A 13,339-nucleotide genomic window follows, 5' to 3' on the forward strand; every position below is an offset into this window, starting at 1 on the left:
GGGTTCACATCTTTGAATGTGATAAAGAGCCTGCAGCAATATACCTCTGAACATTAATGAGTATTTGTGTTACTCCCATAATACCAACAGTGTTAATGATACTGCCCATGTAGTGATAAGTGATAAGTGTGATAAGTAGATATAGTCAGATCAACAGGAGTGGTTAGACTTTTGGTTCTTTCGGATCCACTGTGGAACTTCCTGAAAAAAAAAAACAAACAGATAAAAGCTTTTCAATGAGATTTGCTATATTATTCTCTGTTTTGCATACCTTTGTTAAATTTGCATACCACTATTAAATTATACTTCAGGTGTATTAGTCAGAATATGCTGAATCTCATTTTTAAGGCTTTTCTTTTACTTTTTTTTTTTTTTGATAATTTTAACTCCTGTTTTATTCCTCCACTATTTTCTTTTCTTGCACTTTATAAGCACACTCATTTTGGTGCAGATTTTTTTACATTTACTTGCTTTTTGTTTACTTTTACTGATTTAGCTTGACTACGTATGGACTAAAAAAAATTAGTATATGTTGAAAACAGCTTAAATTGTTTCTCTTAATTCAGTTTGAAAGACAACTGTGCCTTGATGCTGCCTTCTGTGCAGCTCTGTTCCCCTTGGCCATGTCTAACAACCCCAACTCCTGGCTCGGTGTGCGTGGACCTTGGAAGGAGGAGAACTGTAGTTGCTGCAGGAGAGTGAGGAGGAGATCTCTGCCCAAGTTCCTTAACCTTCCTGTTCAGGCTGCTTGCAGGAGCACTACGCTGGTTATGACTGGTTTGCATCTTCCATCTTCCTCATAATGTCAGGGGACAGGGAGAGGACACTGACATTTCTTCAGCAATTTTCATGTCTTCTTATTTCAGCATTTCTCTGGCTACCAAGACTGCATTTATCCGTAAGAATTTACAACCTGTTTCATTCTGAAAGACTCCTTTGAAAGTTCACAAATTAGACTTTATTAATCTCCTTAGTTTTGTTTTTTTCTTGGCTTTTTTTTTTGTTTTTTTTTTTCCTAATGCATTATATTTTCCTTAAGCCCCCCTAGCTAAATACATAACCCTGAAAAATTAATGGAAAAATGTAGATCTGATATTTGCTCAAATTTTTGTTTAAAAGGATAGAAGTAGCAGGTGGATTGAAGACCATGTTAATAAATTTTAAAGCTGGCAGTAAAACAAACTTTGTTAGTGGCATTAAATTCTGTGTGAAGCCTGTGATACTGCTGAATGACCTTTTTTTTTAATTATCAGATTCCAGTAAGAGAGCAAGTCTGTTGATCTGATTTTTTGGTTTTTTTAGTGACAGTTTTGAAATTTACTTAATACATTTGAGAATATATAGTAAATTTTAAAAACTATTACTGCACAAATACTGTATGATTGACAATTTTAAATTGTCAGTATCTGGATTGAGGTTGTAATATAGGAAGAAGCATCATTTCTATCTTTCATTATGGGAGTTCCCAGCTATTTAAAATAAAACCCTTTGGACATTGTCATGTTGTGTTTTGAACATAAACTCTAAACTGTAGTCTGTACCAGAGAACTCTGAGGTACAAGAAGCACAGATTAGATTCTGTGCTTCTTCTGCATGGAGGCTTTTGTAGCAATACCAAGTGATCTGTCTTGTGACTAGAAGGGATGATGGTTATCAGTCCATTCAGCACTGAGTCTGGCCTGAGGTTGTTCCAGCATAATGAAATTTGTGCTGAAATTTGCTGTATTCTGCGAGTGCTGAAAAACCACTGGTGCCAAGGATTCATTACCTGGAACTGGGCATTAATATCCAGAGCCTTCCATAGTGATAAAACCTCTGCTCTTTTTGCTGCACATAATAGAATTTCACTCACACCCTCCACACATGCTGCAAAGATATGTGCACACAAAAAACAACTCCAAATATCATGAAGTTCCACTCCACCACTAAATGGAGGGAAAAAATTCAGCAGAAATCAATCTTTTTTCTTTTTTTCAATTTTCCTGTTTAAAATATAACAACAGTTTCTCCATCCCTGTTTTGACAATTAAAGCTTGTATACAATAAGGAACTAGACTACTAATGCAGAGTAACAATCAGGATATATTTATTAACACTTCTCTTTAGTTACCTACATGTTTTTCTTGATGGAAGTACAATATATTTTGTTTATTCTGTCTCTAAAATAATCAGAATTACTTATCTTACATATAAAAGTGTATATTTTTACATATTGTTCTCAGCAAGGCATTAAAAAACAACACATTTCTGTAGTCTGTAATCCTGTTCCTCAGTTTCATTGTTGATGGTGATGATGTTGTTGTTGTTAACCAGATGCATCTGCCTGTTACAACAGTGGAATATGGCATCCATCCAGTTTATTTCTGCAGTGCTCACCACGTTGAAATGTTGCTGAAAGCTGAGTTGCCCCTTGTCTGTTCAGCCTTCCACATGTCTGGTTTCACTCCATCCCAGGTAACTGATCACGGTCTATTAAATTATCATCAACCTATTGACTTAAATCTACAAAATCAAGAACACTGAGGAACTACTGGCCATTTTTTCTAAATGGCACTTGTGTGGTGGTTATAATACTAAGGGTAAGAGATAAGAACACATAGTGATTTAGAGCATCTGAAAATAGAAAGTGACTGACTCATAGAATAATACCAGTGTATGGGAGCTGATGACCTTTTATTACATGTTCATGCAGAAAAATTGATAAAAATAATACATACTAAATCCTCAAATTTAGCATTTAAACAAAATACTTTATTCCCTGGAATAATTATCTAAATTTTCCATAGGAGAGAAATGGGTAATGTACAGTAGTTATATACTAGGAAGCAGTTTCTGTGATATTAGAGAAAAATTAATTTTATATGAGCTACTATAAATATTACAATCAGGTAACACATTATTCTTTCATATTAAAGAGGTGTTACAACAGAAGAATAATTATCTATAACACCAGCTTTCATTTTGCCTACTTACAACAATTGTTTGGTAGAATGGACAGCTATGGATGAAAAGCATTGTTTGTAAAGATTGCAATCATGGTGAAGGGTAAAGAGCTCCATGCAGTGAGTTAGATTGTCCGTGCGAAGGACACCTTGCCAGAGTGAGAAAGTGTATTGCTGTGCCAAGGCAAGAAAAATACCTTTCATTTTATGCCTTCAAAATCCATTTTTCCTGCAAGATTTGCAGCTGAAAAGACTCTTTAATGGGGGAGGTGCCAGTGTGGTACAAACATTGCTCAAAATAGTCAGGTTGGGTTTGGTTTTTTGAGGAGAGAAGAGTAGCAGATGAAGGAATTTATCTCAGCATAGGAATGAGGTGCTTGTAATAAGGTTCCTGTTTTAGGATGAAGAAAATACATGGGGACAGTCACTCCTTCAGCTATTTTTGTGCAAGTTACACTATTTTATTTTTTTAATTGTGTGCACTCAGTAATAGACTAACTATTGTTCTAATGCTAATAATGATTGTTTTCATTTATTTAATGAGTTACTGAAATGCCATTTGTGGGTGCCACTGTATCTTCTGCTTGATTTTGCAGTACTACTGCAGTATTTAAAACAAACTGTGAACTGTGGAAACAGTTCTGATATATTTAGGAGATTGCGTGCCTCAGTAAATACCTCAAAACAGATTTACTGCCAGACTATGGTTATTGTCATCTAATTGGAATCGTGGTAATTCTGCTGCATATTTTTAAACACTTTAAAGAATGATTAGCAGAAGATTTGTGGTCTAGAACCAAATTAAATGTACATTATACCTCTTAATACACTGTAATTTAGAACAGGGCAAAGGAGTCACTGTGTTCATACTCTCTTCATTAAATGAAAATGTGTTTTAGAGAAGGACCTAACATTCATTTATAATGCAGATAACTACTTTAATTGAAAGGAAAACCCACATTGAACATGTCTTCATCACTGTCATTACCCTTTAGGCCACATTTAAAACAAAATCTTGAAAAAAATCACTTTTGCTTTCATTGGACTTCAAGTCTCAACCTTAGGAGGTGCCAGAATCCACTCTTACAAGTGTGGATCGCATGGATACAGGGTATTATGTTTAGTCAAACTCACTAGGAGTCTATTCAGAGGCTGTGCATTAAAAATTGTGAATCTTGGCTTCTTTTGTACTTTAGCCCTTTCATTTTCATAACCGGGGTAATGTTATAGGGAAAAGGTTCTGTAGTGTACAAAAGAGATAAAGCTGATCAATTATGACTGAATGTATATAATTATTTAATTATATATAATTTCATTCTCATCTAGATCTGTCTGCAATGGATAACTCAGTGTTTCTGGAATTACATGGACTGGAGTGAGATCTGTCACTACATTGCTATATGTATTTTCCTTGGTCCTGATTATCAAATATATATGTGTATTTCTCTGTTCAGACATCTACAGCAAGACATCCTGAAGCACACAGAAGCCCGAGATCTTCAGGTTTTTCTGAAAGTAAGTGTTTCTTAATTTTTCAACTGCTGAGGAGAAGCAAAACTCTGAATACTGAGGATATATATTAATATATATTAATATATATATATATTAATATATATTTAATCTGAAACTCTTACTGAGTTTCACTTAGTCATTTTACACAAGTGAAATAATACTTGTGAAATAAAACAATTTTTTTATTTGTTCCCTGGCAGGAAATTGTGTATAGTATTTTCCAGAAAATAGCTTTCCTGCATTTTTTACTGAGCATTTTCCTTCATGAGCAAAGAAAATAGTCACATGAAGTCAGGAGGACATTTGATTCAGTTCCCTGTATGTGAGCTCAATCTCATTGAACAAGGTGCTCTCCAGAAAAGTGGGTTTGCACAGTCGTCACTTGCTGAAGCTTGTAGAGATGTGGCACGAAGCTGATTAAACTGGTAGTTTGAAGAAATGCCAATTACTGTATAACCAGCCTCACAATTTTATATTCTTTCCCAATTATAAATTACGTTTGGGGCTGGGGCTTTTTGCAGGGTAGTGCATAGCTGTAGCTTCAGTCATAAATTGATACAGTATCTTACTCTTCTTCACAGGGACATTTTTGTCTTTTTTGCTACTTCTTTTTTCACCTGTCAAAATTTTTTTGAGAACTAGCTATCTGCATCTTAGTCTGTCCTAATAATAATTTTCTGACTGGTTTGCATCCAACTTACTTATGCTTAAATATGCTCAGCCCAATCAGCTTCCTTGAAAATGTTTGGTACACAGTCTTGTTTTGTTTTCCCTGGTTTTGGACAACGTGTCTTAAAAGGTGTATCTTGATGGCATTGTTGGATAGAATATGTAATACATAGAAGAAAGAATTCGTACATTGCCATATGCAGTATAATCAGACTAAAGGTTTGGCATCATACTCTTAAATTAATGAGAAAAGAATGTAAATTAATGCAGTACTGGAATATAGGCAATTTATTGAGTGACCACTACAGAAAAAAAAGGAGTGTACTTAACTTGTACTCCTGCTATTGATAAGTCTTAATGAATTGAAACTAAAAAAAAAATTGAACTGTAGAATGGTTTGGATTGAAAGGAACCTTAAACATCATCTAGTTCCAATCCATCTTCCACTATACCATTGAACCTGGCCTTGTACACTTCCAGAGTGTTCCACAACTTCTTTTCAGTGACTCACCATCCTCACAGTAAAGTTCTTCCTCATACCTAATCTAAACCTACCCTCTTTTGAAGCTGTTCCCCCTTCTCCTGTCACTACATGCCATTTAGTTCCAGATATATATCTGTGTGTGTGTATATATATATAATTTTATATTCCACTGTAGTCAGCTTTCTCACAGTGCATGAGGAGCAACTTGGAAGGTAAAATCTTACTTTTGCTTTGCTTCTGTGTAGAGAAGAAGAAATATAAAGACTATTTTGAATTCCTGTTCAGATGCCAAAGTGCACTTTTCCAAGCCTGCGTAGATGTTCTCAGGAGAATTCTACTTAGCAGAGATTCACAGTTAATACACCAGAGGTGCAGCTTATGTCCACAGAGACTGGCTCCAGAGAGTTTTTTGCAGCACATGCTGCCAGCAGTGGTAATACTGATTAGTAGATGATGAGTACACAACAGTAACAACCCTTTTTACACTAAACCATTCTTCAGGATCCTGTGTTCTGTTGGGCATCCTCCTTATCCCTCCAATAGAGTAGCCATGAGAAGGAACATTATCTGTTTGTTTTCTGAAGGCACTTTCTTTTACTCTGTGTTTTGGAATTCGTAAGAATTATTCACTTTTAGTGGTGCAGAACAGTTTATTCTGGTTTTATTTAAGCACTTCATGAAGATCTTCTTTTATCATTGATTTAAAAAATACACATCTCCTGTTTTTTCTTTAGAATCTAGCTGGATATAAAAGCCACACTTATAAACTTGTGCCATGTGCTGGTGTAAAAATCTTCTTTCAAAAGAATATTTTAGTACCTGGTTTTCCCTTCTTAAAGCTTACTTTGTTTACCTCAAAAATCTTCAATAAAATATTTTCCAAAAATGAGGTAAACAACATCTGAGTGAAATGAAATTCTCTGATACCAAGTGTGTAATTAGAAAAAAAAAACCAAAAACTAACTGGAAGCAGATATTGCCAAATCTGTATTTCTAAATAAAACACAATAAAATCTATTTTAAACAGCCAGGCTCTGACTATCAGAACAAAATGATTCCAAGCTTCTTTAGAAACTTGGAATTCATTAAATTGGAGTTGTACATTTTTTTTTCCCTAGCTAATAAATGCTTTCTCTGTGTATCTGTACAGGAGGAAGCACTGCATGGATTTCGAGTGAGTGATTATTTAGACTACATGGAGAGCTTGGAGGAGATCTACAGACCAATGCTGCTGAAAGACATGAGGACCATAAAAGCACAGAACACATAGCTGAAGCAAACAAGCACTTTATTTGACAGTTTTGATTACATCCTTTAAAAGGATGCTGATTGATTGATACCTCAGTCTCACCTAAATTCAGCCAGGCTATTGAAATGTACATACTGTAAAATAAATAAGTGCTTTCAGAATACAGTTTTTCAATAAGACATAACCTACTTTTGATAACGAGATTTTCCCAGACAGGTTATGTGCACAGCCTCATTTTCAGTTAGCAGAAGGCAGCTTCAGAAGCCACCTATAGGATGCGGAAGTTTCTTCCTTCTAAAGCCTTGAACCTGTTCTCAACTCATTGTCTCTTTGTCATCTCCTTGTAGCACCATCCTAAGCCTTTTATTGCTTGGGTCTGACAAAGGGATTTTTTTTTTAATATTTAGAAATGACTGCTATTGTGTATTCATGTACACGAAAAGCCAACAAATGGAAACCAAATTCTTTGTTCTAACTTTGTGGATTATGTTGAGAAAATGGGATGTTTGAATACATGCAATGAAAAAAGACTTGATATTCCTGTCTTAAAAAAAACCCAAACAAATAGTTTTATGTAATAAAGCATTATTAACCTTCATTGTGAATGAAATTAGAATCTTTAAAATTATTATTTGGCTAAAGAAGAAGGGAAAATACTGTGTTTTGTCAACACATGCAATAACATTTTCTTTACAGAATGTCCAGAATCTCAAAATATTATGATAATAAATCAATGATACAGTGTTTTGGAAGTCCAGTGGCAACCATGAATGTTGAATTCCGATTTATCCAATATTGTCATCATATTACTGGGAGACAAACTAAACATTACTGCATAGTTCCTGAAAAACAACTTTGCTAGATAAAATGGATATATATTTACACTAATTGAGCACATACTCAAATTCAAATTATAAAACACATTAGAACCTGCAGCTGAACTTCTGAAATTATATGCAACCTACGAGTGAACGTTGAAAAAGGTTTTGCCATTAATTTCTACTTTCCTGACTGTGCATTTCATAAGTTCAAAGTTTAGGTTTATTTCCTGTCTAGCAAAGATATGTTTTAAATACTTTTGCACTTTTGTGAACTGTGTTAGCTCACCTACATTAATAAAAAACACTGGCAAGTATGAGGAAGGAATTATGACAAGAACTGATAGAGCCAAGTGTTTGCCTGACACTGAGGCCAGTGAATGTTATGACTCGCAAGATATCTATTCTTTTAGCCTTAATAGCAGTTTCTCTTTTCTTAAATAACCTTATTTAGGCATATATCTCAAACTAAGAAACAACAAATAACAAACATCCAAGTGGTGAATAACACTCAAACACTAATGTAAACATATTTCTAGACAGACCCCAAGTGATTAAATATCCATTATGAAGTAAGTCACCAGTTCCTTTGGCAGCAGAAGAAATATTTCAGGAAAATAGCCTTTGTGATAGGCATATGAGTAACCCAGGGACTCTTGCCATATAAATAGCTGTCATTCCTTGTCACCCAGCAAAGAAGAGAGAGATACTGCAGAGCTGACCCTAAATATTAACAACTTTCATCACTATTGCATCAAATTAATCCAAAGAGATCCAGTACACAATAACCAGAAAGAAGAGTCAGATACAAACAGTAGAAAGCAAACAGCCTGACTACCAAGCAGTGCTACTGATAAAAGCAATTCTTGCATTGTTTCCAGGAATTCAATTGACTGCAGCTTTCCCATCTGCAAAACAGCTACATTTTCATACAGTCTGTATATGCTGAGATGATTAATTAGAGAACCATAAAATAGTTAGTGCACAAAAATCTTATGTAAATGCTAAATCTTAATGTCTGGTAATAACTTAAAATTCTATTGTGCCCTATGACAGAAACAGGACATTGACACCTATTACAAGTAGACTGAAATAAAGCTTCTTTAGAGCAATGATAGTCTGAAAACAAATGACCATTTTAGCAACAGATACCTGAAGACATGCTCACATGCTATATTACCTCTAGTCTTATCCAGCTTTGCTGGTTTATATATAAATTTCTCCATTCAGCTCCCTATTTTCTTTCAGGGAGCTATTCTACTGAGATGTAGACAGTTTCTATTTCAAAATCTATTAGTATTTTTCTGGTTTCCTCTTCCTCTTCCTGCTCTTTCCATCATGATTGTATTTACCTCTGCCAGGCTTTGTCTCTATGTTATTTTCAGCTGTCTCATTGTTCCCAATCCCCAGTGACAGCCCAAGCACTAAAGGATAAGAAGTATTTCCTTCCTTGTACCTAAAATGTGTAACTAAACTTGATTTAAAATAAACATAATGGTGTAAAACCCCAAAAACCAGACACTAAATAAATCCCCAACTTGGAAAAACTGAGAAGCCAGTTGTAGGGAGACATGACCCACCCAAATATACTGTCAGCAGTCCTGACCCAGGCTCCTACTGGAGGAAATGGAGCTCTGCTGCCTCTGCCTGTCATATTCCCCTGACCATCAGCTGGGATGCCATGCTGGATAGAAACATCTGTATTGTTTCTAAAAGATACAGAGTTTCCAAACCACCTCCTTTAGTCTCTGCAGCAGTTTTGGGATAAAAAACCAGTAAAATCCAAAAATACTTTTCACCTCTTCATGTCTGCCCAGTTGTCTTTTGCCAATTTTTTTTATGACAGTTCTGCAGGTACAAAGTTTCTCCTTTACTATATAGTGTTCATGCAACAAGAGAAATACTGACAGTGAAAGCAACTAGAAACTTTAAAACAAAATATTTTAGATGTGGTAGGGGGAAAAATAGATCAATGGTAAATAGTTGCACTCAAAATTCTGGGTTTGACTGTTTTAATATGTCCAGCTCAATCGCTAGGAGAACAGATAAAAAGTCTCAGCTTTTCTAAGTCATTTTGTGTTGTCTTAAAGTACTTTTTAGCTAAACCACAGCAATGGTCCATAGATTCAAGAATAGGTGGCAATTTCAGCATACATATTCCCTTTCAAATTATAATGTCTACCTATATATCACATTGGACTAAAACAGAAAATAAAATTTTACCTAGTTTGAGCAGATAAAAATTAAAAACTTGTTTGAAATGTAACAGTGTATTTGTGCCAGGAGAAGTAACTATCATTTATTTCCCATGAGGAAGTCATTTGGAGAGCTGCAGTGTTTGTACTGTTTCTGCAAAACTATGGGCTATATTTATGACACTACTGGCATTTTGTTTATTAAGTGATCATACATAAGTAGACAGAGATATGACTCTTCTGAGCTAGATTACTCAAGGTAGTTTCAAGTAATTTAAAATGGCATTTCCATTTACACAGATCCTGTCCTTTTAATTTTTATTCAACATCTAAGCTAAAGGAGAACAATTCTTTACATTTCAGATTGTGAATAAGGTACCAGTTTTATTACTTCACCTAGCAAGAACTGATTCAAAAAGTTTTGTATACTCAGCAGTGTATAGGGAAAAAACGTATTCCCTGTTCCTCTGATACCAAAACACGAGTAAATGAAAAAATCCCCACAGCTCCAGAGCATAATGTTGTTTGATTCTGTTTCATCACAAAAAACAAAAGGCCTTAAAGCATAACATACAGAGCAATGGTGCATAGGGAAGTTTCAACATGGGTTGAAAAATTAGTTTAGATGGTGTTAAATCAGGAGCTGATACCGGGCTAATATTTCATATGGTCAGTTGCCTGTTCAGAAATAGAACAAGACAAGGAGAATACATGAAATTCACTTAAAATTATGAATGAGGAAAGAAAGCTTTTTTGGATTAGGTTTTTAAGGAAACAAATACCACAGGAATAAAAACTCCAAGTGAAATTAACCATTTAAAAGAAATTAGGGTTTACTCTCTCAGAAGATTTCATCTGCTCTTGGTATTTTCTCTGCTCTAACTCAAAGCCTGTCATGGAATCAGATTCATCCATGTTGTGGGAATTAACTCCTTTAAAATTTGACTCAGCTTTTAAAATGCTGCTTTAGTTTTAATACAGACATTCACAAGCACAACAATCTAATTAAACTTCGTCTCCTCAAAACTTTTGATGGCTTAGATACGATAAATTTTTTTTTGAGTTATCCAGGCTATCTATTGCCACAGTTTTCATTTAGGAGGCATATTTACAAGTTGTTTTTTTTCAGATCAACCTTTTCTTGATTTGTAAAACCCACTGTTGTGAACAATGCCATAATGTGTATACTGTCACAATTTCTGCAATGGATTTTCTAGGCAAAGATTTCTTCTCCAAAAAAACTTATTCCCCAAGCTGATCCAGGATAGTGTTTGGTTATACTGTCCTTTTTACTCTAGCTCTAAATCAACAGAGAAAAGCCTCCTGCTAGAAAATAGGAAACCAAAGTTTGGAACAAATACAATTTTGGCAAGGAATTCCTTCTGAGGGAAACTATAGACCCATGAAGCCAGTTAGACCATCTGTCTAAATCACTTTGGAGTCATTCAGATATTTGTAGGAAATTAATTTTGTACAGAATCTGGAAGTGAGAGGAAACCATGGTCTCTATATATCCCAACCCTTTCAGACTCCCATAAAAATTAAATTTGATGAATTTTCAGCCAAGTCACTTGGAGCCATGCAACTTTGTCCGTTAGAGAAACTAATTTTATATCCTGAATAATTGCCTTGACCTTCAACATGCAGTAGACTTGAAGCTTCCAAAACATCCTGAACTCAAGGAGTGGGAGAATTATCAGTGTAGTGTTTAACAACCATCGTTCTGTTTTTAGCCTGCAACACTGCTGCATCTACCACTCTGGCTATTCTTGGTGCCAGCTGTTTCACCCAGCTATGGACAACACCATGCAACTAACTAACACGCTATGCTGAGGAAAACACTGATATCTTCCACCCTGAATCAGCTAGTTCATCCTCTCTGGTGAATAGTAATGGGACAGTTTGGTTCAACAGAATTTTGACAACAGATTTCATCAAATATTTTCCAAAAGTACAGTGATTATTTTCAGAGTGGCAAATCTTTTAAATGTCTCTCATATAAAAAATAGTCCACCTCTCCTTCAGCACTGCCCCGCAAAATTACAAGGAACTATTTAAAACATAATACTCATTACAGAAAAATGGTAATACAGAACTCCTGGGACATGCTGTTTCAGGCAGCTAAAAAATCTTAACAAGCTGCTACCTTCTGTAATTCCTGCCTCAGCGGTAAATACTCTCACTGCTTACACCACTCTGATTCCTATCAGATCCTTCCACTAGCTGCTTTATATAATTAAAACAGCAGAAGGACATAATCTTATTTTGTAAGGGTTGTTTTCTAGATGCTCAGGTGGGTGTGGAAGCCCCATCAGGGTTGCAAGGTGAACATGTAACATGAGTAATAGTGTGCACAAGGAAAAATGTCTCCTCCACTTGTGTCACAAGCACTTAAACTGTCATTCGTTACAGTAGAGAAGATGAAAGTGTCAAAATCCCAAAGTAAGAATAGTTTGTTTCCCCCAACATGAACCGATCTCTACTGTAAATTTCAGCCACTGAAGAAGTTTGAAAGATTTACAGAAATACGCTAACATTCTTTATGGTACATCATGGTCTGGATTGTGAGCAGCCAGTTTGACTTGACTTTGAAGAGCAGAGGAGGTAAATGTAAGAACTGGTCTTCCAAATGACCCTTTCAGAAGACAAAAATGGGCCAGAAACTTGAAAAAAAAACCCAAATATAGTTTTCTGATTCTAACTAAGTGTTCTGGTTTAGGGCAAATTTAGGGAGGAAATGTCCAAAGGGGTCCCTCTAGAAAGCAAATTCAAGCAGCCCCTCCCCCCACCCGGTTTGGGAGACAAAAATCTCCTTAGAGAAAACTGGACAAAAACCTGTTTATTTAACAAGCAAAGTACTCACAAAACATGGAAAGAACAATAATATTAAACAATGGAACCTCTCTGGGTGTTCTCTGGTGTTCTTCTGGGTTTTCAGTCCAGAGCAAGTTTGAACAATTCCAAGAAGAAAAACCACAGTCCAGGGAACTTCACTGCCTCAGCTAGCTAAACAAAAACTAACTAAAAAGCAAAGGAGAGCTTTCTCCTGCTGTCCAAACATGCTGCAGACAGCAGCAGACAGTCTGTGAGAAGGAAAGCTGAAGCTCTTATGTTTTTGAAAACAACCACCTCAGACATTCCACTGCTTCTCCTTCTCCCACTCTTCACTCTCAGATCTAGTTTTAAAAGTGCAAAAACTAATTTCTGGGCTAAACAGACAAATAGGGATACAATTCAGCATCATAAATTCAATCCAGGACACTAAGAAAACAAGCTCAGCACCGACAACAAAACAAAAGTTTTCCTTCAGGAAACACCCTGGTAAGACCCACAGCAGATTTTCTTTGGCACATAGCTTTTATGTCAGCTTGATGATTGAACTGTCCTTTTCTTCCACTATATACCACAGCTTCCAGTGTCTATCCCTAATGTCCTTGTATACCCATGTCACCTGCAGCTTTTTAAAAAAC

The 13,339-nt window shown here is 35.6% G+C and overlaps 1 protein-coding gene across 13 annotated transcripts in view; it reads left to right on the forward strand.

Annotated features, from left to right (window-relative positions):
* Positions 1 to 7,600, forward strand: part of TBC1D32 (TBC1 domain family member 32) — a 71,945-nt gene extending 64,345 nt beyond the window's left edge. For 5 of the 13 annotated variants that reach the window (XM_053974172.1, XM_053974175.1, XM_053974173.1 and 2 more), the window contains exons 31-35: positions 744 to 898; positions 2,314 to 2,454; positions 4,397 to 4,457; positions 5,853 to 6,040; positions 6,758 to 7,600. In XM_053974172.1, coding sequence (XP_053830147.1) covers positions 744 to 898; positions 2,314 to 2,454; positions 4,397 to 4,457; positions 5,853 to 6,040; positions 6,758 to 6,877 — 665 coding nt within the window. In that variant the 3' untranslated portion in view covers positions 6,878 to 7,600. Of the gene's footprint in view, positions 1 to 574; positions 722 to 743; positions 899 to 2,313; positions 2,455 to 4,268; positions 4,458 to 5,852; positions 6,041 to 6,757 lie in introns of those variants that run through there. The other 8 variants (XM_053974180.1, XM_053974181.1, XR_008436451.1 and 5 more) reach the window with 8 other exon arrangements.
* The last annotated feature ends 5,739 nt before the right edge of the window (positions 7,601 to 13,339 follow it).

Source organism: Vidua macroura, chromosome 3 (genome assembly GCF_024509145.1).
Source record: "Vidua macroura isolate BioBank_ID:100142 chromosome 3, ASM2450914v1, whole genome shotgun sequence".
Classification (NCBI taxonomy): Eukaryota; Metazoa; Chordata; class Aves; order Passeriformes; family Viduidae; genus Vidua; species Vidua macroura.